This window comes from Lethenteron reissneri, chromosome 36, assembly GCF_015708825.2.
Source record: "Lethenteron reissneri isolate LAM-NWPU_2019-01 chromosome 36, ASM1570882v1, whole genome shotgun sequence".
In the NCBI taxonomy this organism is placed as follows: domain Eukaryota; kingdom Metazoa; phylum Chordata; class Hyperoartia; order Petromyzontiformes; family Petromyzontidae; genus Lethenteron; species Lethenteron reissneri.
The window spans coordinates 6944358-6964992 of record NC_083814.1 but is presented as its reverse complement, the minus strand read 5'-3'; the positions used below and the strand labels follow the sequence as shown (position 1 = coordinate 6964992).

Genomic DNA, 20635 nt, shown 5'->3' with positions numbered 1-20635 from the left:
TTATTTGTTCGGACTTTGATTCTATGTGTTTCTCAGGTCCATTTTTGAGAATCTCTTGGACATGATAATTGGTAGAATTAAATTGGCTTAAAATATATATATCAGCTGTTCCTCATGTAAAAACAAACGTTTCCCTGTGACTCTCTTTACGATTAAGAATAACTATGTAATGCGTTGTCACGCTAGCACATGCACAATTAATTTTGTAGTGTGTACAATAAAAAAGGTATTACTTACAATCTGGTGTATGTACCCTTGAAATACAATAATAAAAATGATACAGCAGAAAATCTAATGCGAAGACATCCGTGTAATATCAGAAATGTACATGTGCTTGACTTCATAGTAAATGTATAGCCTTATCTACACGCAGTTTCTCAAAGACTTTGGCTTGTACCCTCCTCCAAACCCACGTCACTTTTAATTGTCCATCACCTAATCTGATGTCCTCCACATAATGGCACAAAGTTCCAGCCCAGCACAGCTGCGACCAGTTCATGGTCACACCCCCAAGTTCTCTCGGCCAGCTTCCTATAGAACCCTATTCAGCATAGCTTTTGGATACATTCTCAGATAAGTGAGCTGCCCCATTCTACCTGCGCGTGTGGCCGTCTTTCCACAACACTTTAGCATCTTTTATATGAGCTCCGGTCATAGGCTGTTGCGCACAGTTTTCCCTGACACACCGACAGAGCGATAGAGAGACAGAGGGTAAGAGAGAGAGAGACAAAGGCAGCTCCGTTTGTCTTCATCTTACACAATCGTCGAAAAAGTCTCCGTGCCAACCGCTCGGGTTTTCTGGGCTAGAACCGTGAGCAAGTCCACGGTAACTCCCTGAGAACACAGCATTTTTTTCAGTGGAGGGTGGGTGGAGGCATGGCCACCCATCAGCAAGGTTACACGCCCGACTACCCGTTCCTGGACCCACGATTCTCTCCATCGGCATCGGCGGCGGCTGCCAGCGACGCCGCGAGATCCACGGAGGAGGAGGAGGAGACGGAGGAAGACGAAGCGCCCGGAGTCAACGGCGTGGCGCGTGAGAGGCGACGGAAGGAGAGGGATCTCCTGGTGGACGAGAAGGACCACGCGGACCGCACGCAGAGGAACGGCACCCACTGCTGCAGGGACGCGCTCGGCGGCATCGTCAGGTTTTTACGCCGTGAGTCACTCTTTATGCCCTCCCCGCACCCTCCAGCAACTGATCTTTCTGATCTCTCTGTCTCTATCTCTCTCAAGGGGCCGGGTTGGGTAATCGTTCGTATTCTTAGGTTTTTTCGGTAAAGTCACGTAGGTAAAACATTAAAATTAATAAAAGTAAAATAAAATAAAAATCACGACGTTTCGGAGGCAAAACAAGCTTCCGTCTTCAGTTGGAACCGTCACAGTATATATAACGGAGTGGTAGCTCTTGCAATCTCTCATTTACTTGATACAGCTGTCGTGGCTGTGACGGTTCCACCTGAAGACGGAAGCTTGTGTTGCCTCCGAAACGTCGTGATTTTTATTTTACTTTTATTAAGTTTAATGTTTTACCTACGTGACTTTACCGAAAAAACCTAAGAATATGAATCATTGCAGTCACGAAAGCTTCAAATCTAGAAGTAATCGCTCGTGTTTAATGCGCGACAGTTCTCCGCGCGATTTTGTTCACAAACTCTCTCGGCCAGCTCGCAATGAGTGCTCGGGACGGACTGGCACCTTCTGTCGAGCTGGCAAAGGCGTGACTCTCGCGCCTTCGCGATGGCACTTTGCGCTGTGGGAATGGGGGCGAATGCTGAACGTGCTGAATTGTATTTCTTTATTTAATCCACAACCTGGCACCCTGAGCTTGATTCCCGGCCGTGGCTGACACAAGGGGAGGGTGATGAACTGAACCAGTCCCTCGGCCCTCGTTGGCCAACATGGTCAAGTATGGTCCATCGATCCACAACGATTTATAATTGCAAAAAAATTCATGTACAATGTAGTGCCTGCTGTCAAGGCCCTTGTGGATATTGTTTTGCAATTTAATAAACAGAATCTACTTCACGAAACATGAAGCCGCTTATTAAAAGAACAACTTATTATTCATATTTGATAATGTGTTGGCAGTAGTGCACAAATACCAAAACAACTGAACGCATTCACATATAATAGGTGGCATTCTGGGCAAATACATGTTCATGAATGTGGGGGGAAAAAGTGGAGGGCCCAGATAAAAATCCATGCGTCCACAGGGCGACTGTGCAGCCGTGAAGGTCGGGGTCGAACCCACGACCTCCTATATACCAGGCGAGGTAGTTAACATCTCACAGCCTTGATGCCCTTAGAGACAAAGCGAATAAGCAGACATGCTGAGCAGCCTGTAAATAGTAACAGCTTGGAATGACATTCTCAGCAGTTGACATTTACACCAAGAGTAACACATTCACAGCGTGTGACCAGTGAAAAAACTGCAACTTCACAATTCCACGGACATATTGAGTTTGAGTTGATTTGATTCGCTGACACGGACGATGCCATGTAGCCAGCTGCCCTGCTGAGAGCCGTGGTGCGTGAGCACAGCAGAGGCAACAAAAAACAAAGACGAACCCGTCATCAGTATTGCAGAGAACGAGTTGCAGCAGGGTCCTGGCAGAGTTAACAAATTCGGCGTTTAACGGTCGTAAAACGAAACACTATACGCGAATAAAAAAAAGTGCAAAACGTAATCTGAGACCAAGAGGGGGGCCAGGACAATGTGAGATGCAGGCGCAAAGTCAGATCGATATCATAGTCTAAGTGTCACTAAGACATGAAAGTCGAACAAAATGTATTTCAAAACTTTGAGTGGCACCCTCGTGTATACTGTGTTAAACGTCACTAAAAATATGTCAGCTTTTATGTATCTTTTAAAGGTTCAAACATATATGGTGTTTGCAAAACTATGTTTTACATTGCAATATTTTCATATTAAATACTATACAAAGTATCAAGAAACCACTGAACTGAGTCTCAAGACTCTTTTTCAGGAGTCCTGTATTTGGGATATTTGGCCCGATGTTGCATGAATTATGTTCGTATGTGAAATTATCATCCTATCAACGGATGCACATTGTAGATGTACACATGTTTTGTAAATATACATTTTACTTAAAATTGTCACTTGGGAAATCCTTGCTGGAGTTCTTATTCTTCCATATGGCATTTGGGAAGAATAAGATGAAGAAGAAAGCAACAGGCTCCAAAAGTATTTCTAGTTTTGTAAGACCTTACACAGAATCGGGTGTGGTAGCTGAGTGGAGTACGCTTGTTCCACCAGAACACAGCATGTCGTGCTAATTTGGCAGTGATTAGTGATGTACGCCTGATCGTCTGCACCTCAACGCATTCACAGTTTGGTGATTCCTTGATCGTTGTATGTCTGGAGGAAATGTCGCCACACCTTCTCCACATCGTGTTGGTCGGATGCGGTTGAGTGGTCCACTGGCTGCAGTGTTTAATTTTTGTTTCAAGAACATCTGAAAAGCGAGGCCAATTTTCGTCACGACATTTTCCAGCGCTTTTGCTTTGTTGGGGCGGTCGGGGCGGGGAGAAATTGACGACTCATACTGGCTTGCATTCTGACCACAGTGTGACTTGTTAATTTAGTTAAGTCACTGTGCGTCTGCCTATAACCACGAGACGTGTGCTTCAGTACCAGCATGAATACGCCATCATAACCGACTTCGCTGAAGTTGAATGGCTTACGCTGGGAAGAAGAAAAAAAAACTGCCTTCACCCGGCTTACATGGTGGTCTTATCCGTTTTCAAATCGTCCAATTCACGAAGTTAGACTTGCACTGCAAATATGAGAGAGAAAAGTAGACGTATGCATATATCACAGATGGGCATAATGCACCAATGAGTGAGTGAATTGCGCAGCTGTAGTCGACTTTGCGCTTGCAAAATCCTGACCATGCGCGTACAGCCCTGTCGAATTGAGTAAACGCGATGTGAGTCGTTGTTGGTTTGGCCAAGCTGGTCAGTTGGGGTTGGTGTAGATGGGGCGGGGGGGGTAAGAAGATTGGTTCCACAATTAATGTCACTGCACTGCAGCAAGATTGCTGATTTCGTTAAAACTGCGTTATATGTTTAGTTTGGTGTCCTTCCCCCGCACCTCCGAATTGCACGGTTGGCTATGTATGGTACGAAAGAAGTTTCTACATACGTACTTCCCACCATGTTAGCTCCGCAGCTGCCTATAACAACCTGTTGTGCACAGAGGTCATCCCATCCTCCCATCCCAGCCGCCTAGCGTTGAGGACCCCCCTTCTTAACTCTTATTGTGTGGTAATCACTGCGTTACACACATTGCAATAACTGCGAAACAATGACAAAGATCCCCCGTATGGACTCCAACAGACTGCTGGGGCAAGTGCTGTTAGCGAGCACCTATGAAGGTAGGCACGGCACACGAGGGAGTGGGTGGCCAGCACCACGCCCGGCAGCCTTTGTCTCCCTAGCGGCGAAGTTAAAACACCGCACCAGGCACCCATTTGAGGCTGAGTCGACCTAGGGGGAGGCCCAGAACCGGTTCAGATAATCGTCACCGGTGTTGGCCGTGATCGGGAATCGAACTCATGTCGCCGGGTTCGTAGCGCAGCGCGCTAACCGCTACACCGCCGCTCCACTACCACACACAACACGGCGCGATCTGCTGCGAAGTCCGGCGTTTGATTCGCAAGCTTCGTGTGATGACAGACAAAGCTGCCCGCAAAACTCAAAGAGAGCTGGACAGAACGCGAAGCTATCACGGCGCTGCGATTGAGCGGTGGGAGTTGCAGCCAAGAGGGGGGGGGGGGGGGGGGGGGGGCTCAAGAAGAATGTCCGACAGGAAAAAAATCCAATCGTGACTCATTCTGTCCAACATTTAACTTTAATTTAGAGTTTTATTTTAGCACTGACTGTGCCGTGACCCCCTCCCCCCCCCCCCCCCACCTCACCCCCTTAATGTTTGTAAGCCTCCCCCTTTCAAGCAAGGTCACGCTTCAGGATTGATCCAAGATCAAACCTGTTTGGCTTCGGAGAGCTGATGAGACCGGGGATCGAGGGGCATTGTGGGATGATTTGGTCGTGGGCAAATTATGATCCGTTGTTTTACTGTCTTGCCCCTTGCCCCTTGCCCCTGCCCAGCGGTGTACCGATGCGTACGTCACCTGATCCTGAGGTTCGGGGAGGATTGGATATTCCTCTTCATCCTCGGCATCTCCATGGCCACCATCAGCTACTGCCTGGACGTGGTCATCGGGCGATTCCAGCGAAGTGAGTAGACGCACCTGGTGCTTGCAATTGCACTGGGAGGCAGGGAGGGGAAACACGTGGATCAGAGAGCCCCCGATTAGCACGCTTGGTTACGTACGGCGCGAAAGCATTTCAATATACATACATAGTATTCTCTTATAATAACTAAACACATTATTGATCGATTATGGTTTCCACGACCTCTCTTGCAGAAGTGAGCATGTAAAGAAAATGCAACCAAAAAAATATTCACAAAAAATATATTAATCGAGATACCGCCATACCGGCACACTGACTGCAGTGGCTTGAACACTGGGTGCATAATTGACATTTGTAAAGTTGTTTACATACACAAGGCATGTCGCGATACATACATATCTGCGTTGGGCCACGCAATGATCTGGACAAATTCGTGTCGTTAAGAACCCCCCACCACTCAACGTAGCCAAACTGATTAAACTGTCTCGTGGAAGAGCATTAAACGCACCGATTAACCCCCCAAAAATCAATGATGAATCATGACATCGGCTGCGCGACCTCGGTTGTCAATTCCACATTGACCGCAAAGAACAGCAAGCGGGCTTGGGCAAGACGCTTCGCGAGGGGGGATGAGGGGATGATGGCCAATGGACGAGACGTAACAACGACATGGCAAGCCGAAGGAGGGGAGGGAACACGTCAGAGGGTTACGTCCACCTCGTAGACGGAGCGATGAGGTGAGCTGCTGTGCAGGCGCTAAATTGGTGGTCTTCATTGCCAGGCCTGCGAGCCACTGGAGGTCGGCCCCTGGTGGTCTTTAGTGCAGCCCCTGGTGGCCTTTAGTGTGGCCCCTGGTGGCCTTTAGTGTGGCCCCTGGTGACCTTTAGTGCGGCCCCTGGTGGCCTTTAGTGTGGCCCCTGGTGACCTTTAGTGTGGCCCCTAGTGGTCTTTAGTGCAGCCCCTGGTGGCCTTTAGTGTGGCCCCTGGTGGCCTTTAGTGTGGCCCCTGGTGACCTTTAGTGAGGCCCCTGGTGACCTTTAGTGTGGCCCCTAGTGGTCTTTAGTGCAGCCCCTGGTGACCTTTAGTGTGGCCCCTGGTGGCCTTTAGTGTGGCCCCTGGTGACCTTTAGTGAGGCCCCTGGTGACCTTTAGTGTGACCCCTGGTGGCCTTTAGTGCGGCCCCTGGTGGCCTTTAGTGTGGCCCCTGGTGACCTTTAGTGTGGCCCCTAGTGGTCTTTAGTGCAGCCCCTGGTGGCCTTTAGTGTGGCCCCTGGTGGCCTTTAGTGTGGCCCCTGGTGACCTTTAGTGAGGCCCCTGATGACCTTTAGTGTGGCCCCTGGTGGCCTTTAGTGCGGTCCCTGGTGACCTTTAGTGTGGCCCCTGGTGGCCTTTAGTGTGGCCCCTGGTGACCTTTAGTGTGGCCCCTGGTGACCTTTAGTGTGGCCCCTGGTGACCTTTAGTGTGGCCCCTGGTGGCCTTTAGTGCGGTCCCTGGTGACCTTTAGTGTGGCCCCTGGTGACCTTTAGTGTGGCCCCTGATGACCTTTAGTGTGGCCCCTGGTGGCCTTTAGTGCGGTCCCTGGTGACCTTTAGTGTGGCCCCTGGTGACCTTTAGTGTGGCCCCTGGTGGCCTTTAGTGTGGCCCCTGGTGACCTTTAGTGCGGCCCCTGATGACCTTTAGTGTGGCCCCTGGTGACCTTTAGTGTGGCCCCTGGTGACCTTTAGTGTGGCCCCTGGTGACCTTTAGTGTGGCCCCTGGTGGCCTTTAGTGCGGTCCCTGGTGACCTTTAGTGTGACCCCTGATGGCCTTTAGTGCGGCCCCTGGTGACCTTTAGTGCGGCCCCTGGTGGTCTTTAGTGTGGCCCCTGGTGGCCTTTAGTGCGGCCCCTGGTGGTCTTTAGTGTGGCCCCTGGTGGCCTTTAGTGCGGCCCCTGGTGGTCTTTAGTGAGGCCCCTGGTGACCTTTAGTGTGGCCCCTGGTGGCCTTTAGTGCGGCCCCTGGTGACCTTTAGTGTGGCCCCTGGTGGCCTTTAGTGCGGCCCCTGGTGGTCTTTAGTGAGGCCCCTGGTGACCTTTAGTGTGGCCCCTGGTGGCCTTTAGTGCGGCCCCTGGTGGCCTTTAGTGCGGCCCCTGGTGACCTTTAGTGAGGCCCCTGGTGGCCTTTAGTGCGGCCCCTGGTGGTCTTTAGTGAGGCCCCTGGTGACCTTTAGTGTGGCCCCTGGTGGCCTTTAGTGCGGCCCCTGGTGGCCTTTAGTGAGGCCCCTGGTGACCTTTAGTGTGGCCCCTGGTGGCCTTTAGTGTGGCCCCTGGTGGCCTTTAGTGCGGCCCCTGGTGGCCTTTAGTGAGGCCCCTGGTGGCCTTTAGTGAGGCCCCTGGTGACCTTTAGTGTGGCCCCTGGTGGCCTTTAGTGTGGCCCCTGGTGGCCTTTAGTGTGGCCCCTGGTGGCCTTTAGTGCGGCCCCTGGTGGCCTTTAGTGAGGCCCCTGGTGGCCTTTAGTGAGGCCCCTGGTGACCTTTAGTGTGGCCCCTGGTGGCCTTTAGTGTGGCCCCTGGTGGCCTTTAGTGCGGCCCCTGGTGGCCTTTAGTGAGGCCCCTGGTGGCCTTTAGTGAGGCCCCTGGTGGCCTTTAGTGCGGCCCCTGGTGGCCTTTAGTGCGGCCCCTGGTGGCCTTTAGTGCGGCCCCTGGTGGCCTTTAGTGAGGCCCCTGGTGGCCTTTAGTGAGGCCCCTGGTGGCCTTTAGTGTGGCCCCTGGTGGCCTTTAGTGTGGCCCCTGGTGACCTTTAGTGCGGCCCCTGGTGGCCTTTAGTGCGGCCCCTGGTGGCCTTTAGTGTGGCCTCTGATGGCCTTTAGTGCGGCCCCTGGTGGCCTTTAGTGCGGCCCCTGGTGGCCTTTAGTGAGGCCCCTGGTGACCTTTAGTGCGGCCCCTGGTGGTCTTTAGTACGATAGATCGATCACTGCAATTGATGAGAGCGATGCTGATGGCGACGGCTGGGAGGGGGGGGGGAGACCCCCACGGCTCACCCCGATGACGAAGAGAACTCGTTCAGGAGCCTGGCTGACGCGCGGGTCAGCTGGGGAACAGGTTTCTCCGACAGCTGCTGCGGGAAGCGGTTGCCGCTGATAAACGAACGAGGACAAAAAAAGTGGTCGGCAGTGGTTGCATCGCACTGGCCAGAGGCGTAGTTGCTGAGTCGTCAGCGTGACCCAACGACTCATCGTCGCAGTGCCGTACATGCACCACCCTGAACATGGACAGGTCAGCAACGTAACAGTATGTGACGTTCGTTCATAATATAGGAGGGTTTTTTTTGCTAGGTTAGAGCGTATAAATATATAAATGTGTCGTGAAACCTGCCACCACCCGACACAGCCAATTAGTAAGGTTTGTCACGTAAACAGAACGTGCCAATTCGTTACTAGTACAGCACATTAGTGTGTTGGAGAGCCAAGCCACGACATTTACAATCTGAGTACGACGTTTCGCCAGTAATTACAACTAGCTTCATCAGGCGACAGCCAGATTTGAGGAGAAGTCCCCCTGTTTCGTTCCTTACGTGACATTGACCGAGCCACCTGAGTTCGATTCCAGGCCACTGTTAATATCTGCAACGTGATCTCAACCGGCCCTGGGCCCCACTTTCACCAAGCAGCACTCACCAGCGTGGTGAAGTATCACCAAACAACCCTCACTGTGATAATTGGTTTTTTACCCTTCTATCTGGCAACAAAACTGAAACCTTTTTTACAAGGAGTCATGTTTACATAGACCACAATACCTGCAGTCATAATGCAAACATAAAACATAACTCTGATAATGTGCACTGTCCTTGAAGTTGATTGGTCCACTTATCATATTTTTTACTGGCAAATGAGGTTCCAATGGTGTAAACCCTCACTGTCTGATACGGCATGAGAAGGTGTGTGTGTGCGTGTGTGTGACAATGTGTGTGTGAGCGGTATAGCGGTAAGCGCGCTGCGCCACAAACCCGGCAACACGAGTTCGATTCCCGATCACGGCCAACACCAGTGACGATTATCTGAACCGGTCCCGGGCCTCCCCTAGGTCGACTCAGCCTCAAATGAGTACCTGGTGCGGTGTGTAAACATTGCCACTAGGGAGACAAAGGCGGTCGGGCGTGGTGCTGGCCACCCACCCCCTCGTGTGCCGTTCCGGCCTTCATAGGTGCTCGCTAACAGCACTTTCCCCAACAGTCTGTTAAGGCTATACGGGGGATCTTCGTCTTTGAGTGAGCGGGTGAGTGGGTGAGTGAGTGGGTGGGTGAGTAGGTGAGTGAGCGGGTGAGTGAGTGGGTGAATGAGTGGGTGAGTGAGTGGATGAGTGAGCGGGGTGATCTTTGTCTTTGTGTGTCTGTGGAAAGGTCAAACCCACCTGCCGATCGCAGCACCCGCTGCCATAGAGCTCCGCTGTGACCACGTGACCAGCGTCGTGTGCCGTGCCGTCCTTCATAGGCGCTGCTCGCTCACAGCACTTGCCCCTAACATTCTGCGAAGGGGTCTTTGTCTTATTCTTGGTTCTTTAGGTAAAGTCACGTAGAAGGGAAATAATGAAATAATAAAAATAAAACAATAAAATTCTCACGACGTTTCGATTGCAACACAAGCAATCATCGTGAGGTGTGAAAATCACAGCAAGAAAATTTGATAAAAAAAATGGCGGTTTTTTTAGCAGTGGTTTTCACACCTGATGATGATTGCTTGTGTTGCAATCGAAACGTCGTGAGAATGTTATTGTTAAATTTTTATTATTTTATTATTTCCCTTCTACGTGACTTTACCGAAAGAACCAAGACTATGAATCCCTGCAGTCACGAAAGCTTGAAATTGAAATTGTAATGTATCGTTCTCTGCTGTATATTACTTGATACTGCAAAGGTCCAATATTCTCACTGGCTCTGAGAATTGGCTGTTTCGGTATTTACACCCCTATACCTTGCGACCCAGCGCTGAAACCACCGATCCACTCCTTGCGCGCTCCGTCTCCACGGCGGTTGTTCCGTGGGGCGCGTCCTCGCGTTGCGAGCCGCGCGTGGTGCAAAGTGACTCTGAAAAATTAACCCGTAAAAACAAAGTTTTCACTCTAAATCCTTTAAATGCGTGGCGGCTAGAGTCCTCTCGTCCTCTGGCTTGAGATGGCTGCCACCTATGGGTCAGATGATTCTCTGCCAGCATTAAGGAATTGACAATTAAATATTTATTTATTTTCCCCTAAACAATGTAAAATTTTGGAAACATTTTTTCACGAAAATTAATTGTCACGCACAACGAGTCTGTGTGGAAAATGTCAGCTCGATTGGATCACGGGAAGTGGGTTAAAAAACGACCGAAAGATTTGCATGGACGTAAGCAAGCAAGCAAGCACGCAAGCAAGCAAGCAAGCGAACTTAATATAAAGGATTTAAAAATAATACTGTATCTTACATCGCGCTGCGTAAGCGACGCAACAATCACACGGATATTAAAACAACCAAAAAAATCTTTAAATCGATCTTTGTCTTTTCTTTTGCACAGTCAACCTGCATGTGTACGACTCGCTGGAGAACTACCGGGTGCTGCAGTACTTCTCGTGGGTGCTCTACCACGTCATCCTCATGGTCGGCTCCGCCGGAGTGGCTCAGCTCATCTCGCAGCAGGCGATCGGTACGCGCCCCGCGGTCTCCTCGTGCCTGTCTCTGCCGCTAGCTCGTGCACGCCGTTGATCGATGCCTCCGATGGTAGCACGGTCGGCTGCGTACGGTGCGAAAGAAGGTCAACGCAGCTGTCACTTCAACGGTTAAATGTTTAAACGAGTTCAAGTTACGCATTTTTCTGAAGGGTAGTTGGGTGATTGAAAGCCAAAGAGTTTTTGTTTTCCTTCATGCGTTCATTCATAGTAAATAAACCTGTGACGTTTCGGGCTAATGACCCCTCCTCACAGCACATAGAGAGGTGAAGGCGGAGAGCATATAAGGGGCCATCTATAAATGACTTCACGCCATTTTTGACGATTTTTGACCCCCCCCCCCCCATCGTCACACGGCGTCACAAAAAGTCAGACCCCCCTCAAATATGACGTCACAAAAGTCTGCCCCCCCCCCCCACCTAGTGCGCAGGAGGCGTGGGTTCGATCCCTACCCTGACGCCTGCTGCCTATTTGGAGTTTGCACATTCTCCCTGTGGTCGTGTGGATTTTTCTTCGGGTCCTCCGTTTTTTTTAAATCCTTTATATTAAGTTCACTTGCGTGCTTGCTTGCTTGCTTAGGCCCGTGCAAATCTTTTGGTCGTTTTTTAACCCACTTCCCGTGATCCAATCGAGCTGACATTTTGCACACAGACTCGTTGTGCGTGACAATTAATTTTCGTGAAAAAAATCCAAAATTTTACACTGTTTAGGGAATTTTTTTTTTAAATGACCAATTGCTTAATGGTGGCAGACAATCATCTGACCCATAGGTGGCAGCCATCTCAAGCCAGAGGACGAGAGGACTCTAGCCGCCACGCATATAAAGGATTTATAGTGAAAAACTTTGTTTTTACGGGTTAATTTTTTCCCTTCCAAGTTTAGAATCAACACGCGTTTAGAGTATTTGGCTGCTATATATTTCCAAATGATAAGCCACTTCGTTGAGCTATCATTTGTGGCCAGGTGGCTTCTAAATAAAAATAGCTATATAGCTCAGTGGGCCTTACCTGGTGAAAGAAAAACATAGTTTAGTTTAATAGCTGAATAGTTATTCTTGGTTCTTTCGGTAAAGTCACGTAGATGAAAGCATTTTTTTAGTTAAAAATTAAATAAAAGCAAAAAACCCACGACGTTTCGATCACAACACAAGCTGTCTTCATCAGGCGGAGTTTCTGAGTCACATCAGCAAATAACTGCTGCTCGGTTTCCCGATGCTGTGTTGGGGGGAGAGAGATTTTATCAACAGCGTGGGTTAGGGTTGCCGCCTTAGAGGTACAAACACAAAAATAAAGTAAAAAACACGAAGAGACCCGGACCGTTTTTTTTTAATGTGTAGAAAATGTCAGCTCGTCAAGCTGCGTAGATCCGAAGACATTAAAGCGTCAACGATTTGAAATAATGTAAACAGACGACAAGGCAAGTTCAATAAAAAAAGTTCCAGACGTGTCACGGAAATAATGACGATGACGACTGTGATGATGAATTATAATTAATGATGATTAACATCAACATCGCTTATAATGACGTCATCCTGCTCTATTTAAGGCCGGAAGCAGGTGGATTGCTTCACTATTCCGGCAAATCGCCTGATGAGGCTGGATGCAATTACCAGCGAAACGTTGTACTACTCAAATTGTCGATATTGTGGATTTACTCTCCAACACACCGGTGGGCCGAAGTAGTAACTAATTGGCGTTTTGTTTACGCGACAAATCCCTTACTAATTGGGCTGTGGCGGCTGGTCGGAGGGTAACGACGCATTCATACTCACGCGATCCAACCCCCAACAAGCCTTCGTCATGACTAACATTAGTCGCGAAAGCCCCTTGCCACGGTGTTAACAAACAACAAGTATAACCCGTAAAAACAAAGTTTTTCACTATAAATCCTTTATATGCATGGCGGCTAGAGTCCTCTCGTCCTCTGGCTTAAGATGGCTGCTACCTATGGGTCAGATGATTGCATTGCACCATTAAGCAATTGGTAATTAAATATAATATTTTTGTCCTAAAAAGTGTAAAATTTTGGAAAAAATGTTTCACGAACATTAATTGTCACGCACAACGAGTCTGTGTGGAAAATGTCAGCTCGATTGAATCACGGTAAGTGGGTTAAAAAACGACCGAAAGATTTGCACGGTCCTAAGCAAGCAAGCAAGTGAACTTAATATAAAGGATTTAAAAATGACCATCGCTCACGTCCGACCGTCTCGGCAGGTTCGGGTATCCCCGAGATCAAAGTGTCGCTGCGCGGTGTCGTGCTGGAGGAGTTCTTCACCCTCAAGACGATGGTGGCGAAGCTCATCGGCATCACGTGCACGCTCGCTGCGGGCAGCACCATCTTCCTGGGCAAAGTGGTGAGTGCGCCGGAGGACGCTCGCTCGAGGTGCGGCTACGTACGGCGCGAAAGAAGTTCGACGTACGATGCACTCGCGCGCGATTGCTGGCCGTTTATCTCAAGGCGGCGGTGTTCTTCACTTATTTTCAAGGCGGCGGGGGGGGGGGGGCGGTGCGGGCACTTTCGCCCATAAGACATTCAGTGTGAAGTCCGCCACGCATTTGAAGCCGTTGGGTTTGACAGCACGGTGATGGTGATGATGATGGGGGTGTTTTCGCGTCTTGTCTATTGTCGGGGGCCGCACTAGAGGCCACCAGGGGGAACGCTGCAATACAATATGCCCTCGGGGCCCGAAGGTCAGAACGGTGCTGGTCTGGCACCGATGAGATTCGGAGGTTTCAAAAAGTATCGTAAATCAGCCGTCTAGCGGTAGGTGGATTCCCTGGATGAGGTGTTTGAGCCTTTCAAAAATAATTAATGGCAGCTGCATTCATTTATGTTACTCTCGATGAGCCAGGAAAGCCTCGCTGAGACTCAAGGCAATGTGTGCTGCCAAGTTGCTGTAGTAGGGCGGCGATGTTGCTCTGCGTCGTTTGATTGAATCGTAAATGATGGCCTTCGCTTCGTGTTCTCTTGTTTCAGGGACCATTTGTGCACATGAGCTGCATCCTCGCCACTCAGTTTGGCCGACTAATCGTGAAATTTGCTGGGAAGAAGGAGGTTAGTGGCGCGAGGCTTCTGTTTCGGGAGCGGTTTGAGTTTGTGTTCATTACTACAACATCCCACGAGAAAACCACACGTAATACCTGAAAAGCCACATGCAGTCGAATAGCCTGGCCGATGAATCTGGTTCGTTAAACACGAGTTGGAGCAGTGGTGCAGTGACCTCTGAACCAAACCACCCGAGTTCAATTCCCTCTCACGGACAACACCAGTGACGATTGTCTGAACCGGTGCTGGGCCTCCCCTAGGTCGACTCAGCCTCAAATTAGTACCTGGTGCGATGTGTAAACATCGCACTGGTTGAGACAAAGTGGTCCGGCGTGGTGCTGGCCACCCACCCCCGCGTGTGCCGTTAACAGCACTTGCCCCAACAGCCTGCTAATGCCACACGGGGGATCTTTATCTTTGCCCTGACGTCCACCCGCAGAACGAGGGCCGCAAGTACGAGATGATCGTGGCTGGTGCCGCGGTGGGGGTGGCTTGCTGCTTCGTGGCCCCAGTAGGAGGTGATGTCACCTGCACTCACCCCGCGTCTCTCCTCCCATCCTCGCACCCACTCACTCTCTCTCGCTTACTTCTGCTCCTGATCTCTCTCGCTCCCTTTTTTTATTCTTTTCATTCTTTTTTTCTTATTTCTTTTTCTCTTTTAAATTTTTTTCTATCTTTTTTCTCCTTTTTTATATTATGTTTATTTCTCTCTCCCTCTCTCTCTCTCCCTTTTTTCATTCTATATATTTTTTTTATATCTTTTTTCTCTTTTTTATATTATGTTTATTTCTCTCTCCCTCTCTCTCCCTTTTTTCATTCTTTTTTATATATTTTTTTTCTTATTATTTTTCTATCTTTTTTCTCCTTTTTATATTATTTTTTCTCTCTCTCCCTCTCTCTCTCTTCGATCCGCTCTGCCTCACTCTAGCACCTCTTGTCAGCTTCCCATTTCATAAAGCTCCCAAATATCCTGATGATGCTAATGATGTGGATGATGCTGATCATGCTGCTGCTTGTGTGTATGTTTAACTTTTTTTGTACCTGCTGCTGCTGCTGGAGATGATAATGCTGATTATACTGCTGCTGATGTTGATCGTGTGTCTGTTCCTTCTGCTGATGATCATCATATTGCTGCTGCTGTTGCTGCTTCTAATGATGATTCTCCTGATGCTGCTGCTGATGATGATATTAATGCTTCAACAATAGGTTTTACCCTTTATGGAAATAAAACAGTTGTGTCAAGATGTTAAAACACCAAACAGAATCCTTATTCAAGGAATCCTGTCTGCATTAACCACACGTACTTGTGGTGAACATGCAAAAACAAAACATGCTCTGGTGACATATCTATATGGCATTATCTTTGAAACGGATTGCTGCTGCTGATGATGATTATAGTGCTGCACCTGCGACTGCATCAGCTGCTGCTGCTGATGATGATGATTATAGTGCTGCACCTGCAACTGCATCAGTTGCTGTTGCTGATGATGACGCTGATGGTGATGATGACGCTGATGGTGATGATGACGCTGATGGTGATGATAACGCTGATGGTGATGATGACGCTGACGATGATGATTACGCTAACGCTGATGATGATGATGACGCTGACGCTGATGGTGATGATGACGCTGATGATGACGCTGACGCTGATGATGACGCTGACGGTGATGATGACGCTGACGGTGATGATGACGCTGACGCTGATGATGACGCTGATGGTGATGATGACGCTGATGCAGATGATGACGCTGATGGCGATGATAACGCTGATGATGATGATGACGCTGATGGTGATGATTTCTCGGCAACCCCGGGCAGGAGTGCTGTTCAGCGTGGAGACCACGGCCACTCACTTCGCGGTGCGCAACTACTGGCGCGGGTTCTTCGCTGCCACGTGTGCCGCCCTCATGTTCCGCCTGCTCGCCATCACCAACGGAGAGAAAGGTGCTTCCCCCCCGCCACCCCCCTCCTCATGATCTCGTCAAGGAGGATAAACCATCATCAAGCGAACTCCGGTCATCCTCACAGCAGCCGCAGTAGCAGCTTTTGTCTGCTAGCCATCAAACAACGATGGTGATCGCATCGCACGCTTTCAGATGCGCTTCCGTGGCCGTCTGGAATGTTCCTCTTTCCGATATTAGGAAGCCACCGGAGCTGGTGGCTTTTGTTACCTTTTATTTTGCCTTTTAAGCCATCAAAAGCGACATAAATGTCTATTTTTGAGGACACACTAAATGTCGGACTCCCATTGGAACCATCCTGAGTGTGGTTTAAATACATCATCAGGATAGATTTATTCACTGCTGGATGAAGAGCTCTCATCGCTATGCCGGTCATGGGGATTGTTGTTTGACCATACTTCACCACGCTTGTCATTGCGGTTTAGACATCGCAATGACACTCACGTGAGCCACGGCTGGGAATCATAGGGCAGCATTGCATTACTGCTCCCCCTTCACGTGACCTAACACGCGAAAAGCCCAAGGCCCCCCGTACGGAATCAGAATCTCTATTTATCCTTGGGGGAACCCGATGAACTACGAAGCTTTTTCTTCACAGATGTCCACTTAACACTATGTAGCTATGGGGATGAATGTTTTTTTTTTCTATTCACAAAATAAAACAAATGCAGTCATGCACATTTTTTTATTGCCTCTTTTTGGAGACCTCATTCAGACCTGGACACGTAAGTTTAATCAAACTCTGACAGTCGGTCCTCCCCAAAATTTACCAATTTTTTGAAATGAAATGCTGCGATATTTGACATCCCGGGAAATCTGCTTGAACATCTGTCCAATATTTTTTCAAAAATAATGTTTCTTACCGGTCTAAATTGGCACCAATGGTATGACAAAATACGTCGCACATTTGGCCATAACTCGACGACATTTATTTTGTATCGCATGTAATTTGGTGGTCTTCATCTGGTCCGAGTGCCCTAGCAGGTCTCCAAATTTTACGACTCTCGTCCAAAAGATAGCCGCTGGAGACACGAACACATTCCATGCAAAACGCCGTATGCAATGTACTAAGCCCTTACATCTTAATATACATTGTCCGAGCAGGAATTGTAGAACTATCTGATTTAACACAGCACAGAAAAACCAGTTGCACCATTCAATTCCGCTCGTCTAGGCGAGTAGTATGGAGGACCAATATTGTGGATCCTATGATCCGTGCGGTTATCCGCGCTTTAACTCCGCTTAACCGCGGGGCAACAATCAGCGGATAACCCCGTAGGATGACGTTGCCAAGCGACTCCTCTTATCCGTTGCTTCGCTATGCCTCATGGGTAAAATTGTGGATAACTGCGAACAATAGGAAAATATAGGGCTGTGGACAATCGGACTTTTCACCGACATTACCACCGCTGTGGGTAATAGAGGCGTGAATAACGTGAGTTCTTCTGTGTGTGTATATATTAAAGAAATAAAATTTAACAGCTAAGGCCCACTGAGCTATGTAGCTCTTTTTCAGAAGGCAACAAATGATAGGTCGACGACGTGGCTTATCATGTAGAAATTTAAAGCAGCCAAATACTCCGAACGCACGTTTCTAAATGTCGCAGGAAAAACCGGAGGACCCGGAGAAAAATCCACACGACCACGGGGAGAACACGCAAGCTCCAAATATTCTAGATTTGAAGCTTTCGTGACTGCAAGTATTCATATTCTTATGTTTTTTCGGTAAAGTCACGTAGGCAAAAAATTAAAATTAATAAAAGTAAAATAAAAATAAAAATCACGACGTTTCGGAGGCAACACAAGCTTCCGTCTGCAGGTGGAAACCGTAACAGCACGATTGCTGTATCAAGTAAATGAGAGATTCCAAGAGATACTACGTGACTTTACCGAAAAACCTAAGAATATAAAAACTCCAAATTCTCAGGCGTCAGGGTCGAACCCACGACCTCCTGTATACCAGGCGAGGTAGTTAACATCTTGCCACCGTGGCGCCCCGTGTATTTCATTCTACATATAACTGCATGCATCTCCAATCTCCCTGACCCCCACAGAGACGGTGGCTGTGCTGTTCACCACCAGCTACCAGGTGGAGTTCCCTTTCGACCTGCCCGAGTACTTCTCCTTTGCCATCCTCGGGTGAGAGGGGACAACACCTGGAGCTGCTGTCGCTCGGCAAAAGCTGTGCTTTCTTTATTCCCCGATTATTGCAACTCACTACTCTGCGGGACGTCTGGCAAAAAAAAACATTACCAAGCTGCAGCGTGTGTACACAATTCTCTGGCGCGCTGTCGTGCGGGGTAGTGTAAGATGCGACCGTGTCCGTCCACTGCTCGTCAAGCTGTATTGATTTCCGGTTGCCGAAACGAATACATTGTAAGGTCGCGCTCATTACACACAAAGTGCTTGCCACAAATTACGACCGAGTTAGCTTCCAGGGGTATGTTCGAAAGTTGATTTGTTCTCAAGTCCAACTTGACTGCTGTCGATTCCAAACGTGTTGTACGGCGTCTACGCTAGACAAGGGGAATGGCTTTACACGTTGTATAATCTCCTGTAGATGTAGATGCCACTGGTTCTTCACGTTCTGCAGATGTAGATGCCACTGGTTCTTCATGTTCTGCAGATGTAGATGCCACTGGTTCTTCATGTTCTGCAGATGTAGATGCCACTGGTTCTTCATGTTCTGCAGATGTAGATGCCACTGGTTCTTTACGTTCTGCAGATGTAGATGCCACTGGTTCTTCATGTTCTGCAGATGTAGATGCCACTGGTGTTTCACGTTCTGCAGATGTAGATGCCACTGGTTCTTCATGTTCTGCAGATGTAGATACCACTGGTTGTTCACGTTCTGCAGATGTAGATGCCATTGGTTCTTCACGTTCTGCAGATGTAGATGCCACTGGTTCTTCATGTTCTGCAGATGTATATGCCAGTGGTTCTTCACGTTCTGCAGATGTAGATGCCACTGGTTCTTCATGTTCTGCAGATGTAGATGCCACTGGTTCTTCATGTTCTGCAGATGTAGATGCCACTGGTTCTTCATGTTTTGCAGATGTAGATGCCACTGGTTCTTCATGTTTTGCAGATGTAGATGCCAGTGGTTCTTCATGTTCTGCAGATGTTGACGCCACTGGTTTTTTCATGTTCTGCAGATGTAGATGCCACTGGTTCTTCATGTTCTGCAGATGTAGATATCACTGGTTGTTCACGTTCTGCAGATGTAGATGCCATTGGTTCTTCACGTTCTGCAGATGTAGATGCCACTGGTTCTTCATGTTCTGCAGATGTATATGCCAGTGGTTTTTCACGTTCTGCAGATGTAGATGCCACTGGTTCTTCACGTTCTGCAGATGTAGATGCCACTGGTTCTTCATGTTCTGCAGATGTAGATGCCATTGGTTCTTCACGTTCTGCAGATGTAGATGCTGCTGGTTCTTCATGTTCTGCAAATGTAGATGCCACTGGTTCTTCATGTTCTGAAGATGTAGATGCCACTGGTTCTTCATGTTTTGCAGATGTAGATGCCACTGGTTCTTCATGTTTTGCAGATGTAGATGCCAGTGGTTCTTCATGTTCTGCAGATGTTGACGCCACTGGTTTTTTCATGTTCTGCAGATGTAGATGCCACTGGTTCTTCATGTTCTGCAGATGTAGATACCACTGGTTCTTCACGTTCTGTAGATGTAGATGCCATTGGTTCTTCACATTTTGCAGATATAGATGCCATTGGGTTTTCACGTTCTGTAGATGTAGACGCCACTGGTTCTTCACGTTCTGCAGATGTAGATGCCATTGGTTCTTCACGTTCTGCAGATGTAGATGCCACTGGTTCTTCATGTTCTGCAGATATAGATGTCATTGGTTCTTCACGTTCTGCAGATGCAGATGCCACTGGTTCTTCACGTTCTGCAGATGTAGATGCCACTGGTTCTTCACGTTCTGCAGATGTTGATGCCATTGGTTTTTCACATTCTGTAGATGTAAATGCCACTGGTTCTTCACGTTCTGCAGATGTAGATGCCATTGGTTTTTCACATTCTGTAGATGTAGATGCCACTGGTTCTTCACGTTCTGCAGATGTAGATGCCATTGGTTTTTCACATTCTGTAGATGTAAATGCCACTGGTTTTTCACGTTCTGCAGATGTAGATGCCATTGGTTTTTCACATTCTGTAGATGTAGATGCCACTGGTTCTTCACGTTCTGCAGATGTAGTTGTCATTGGGTTTTCACATTCTATAGATGTAGATGCCACTGGTTCTTCACGTTCTGCAGATGTAGTTGCCATTGGTTTTTCACATTCTGTAGATGTAGATGCCACTGGTTCTTAACGTTCTACAGATGTAGATGCCACTGGTTCTTCACGTTCTTCAGATGTAGATGCCACTGGTTCTTCACGTTCTGTAGATGTAGATGCCACTGGTTCTTCACGTACTGTAGATGTAGATGCCACTGGTTCTTCACGTTCTGCAGATGTAGATGCCACTGGTTCTTCATGTTCTGCAGATGTAGATGCCACTGGTTCTTCACGTTATGTAGATGTAGATGCCACTAGTTCTTCACGTTCTGTAGATGTAGATACCACTGATTCTTCACGTTCTGCAGATGTAGATGCCACTGGTTCTTCACGTTCTGTAGATGTAGATGCCACTGGTTCTTCACGTTCTGTAGATGTAGATGCCACTGGTTCTTCACGTTCTGCAGATGTAGATGCCACTGGTTCTT

At 48.4% G+C, this 20635-nt stretch overlaps 1 protein-coding gene across 2 annotated transcripts in view; it reads left to right on the top strand.

The window, feature by feature from the left end:
* The first annotated feature begins 559 nt into the window (after positions 1–559).
* LOC133351081 (chloride channel protein ClC-Kb-like) overlaps positions 560–20635 on the top strand; it is a 45051-nt gene continuing 24975 nt past the window's right edge. Inside the window, exons 1-8 of one of the 2 annotated variants that reach the window (XM_061566009.1) lie at positions 560–1159; positions 5134–5262; positions 10745–10873; positions 13112–13251; positions 13875–13952; positions 14383–14461; positions 15765–15890; positions 17962–18046. In XM_061566009.1, coding sequence (XP_061421993.1) covers positions 877–1159; positions 5134–5262; positions 10745–10873; positions 13112–13251; positions 13875–13952; positions 14383–14461; positions 15765–15890; positions 17962–18046 — 1049 coding nt within the window. In that variant the 5' untranslated portion in view covers positions 560–876. The remainder of the gene's footprint in view (positions 1160–5133; positions 5263–10744; positions 10874–13111; positions 13252–13874; positions 13953–14382; positions 14462–15764; positions 15891–17961; positions 18047–20635) is intronic. The other variant, XM_061566010.1, reaches the window with a different exon arrangement.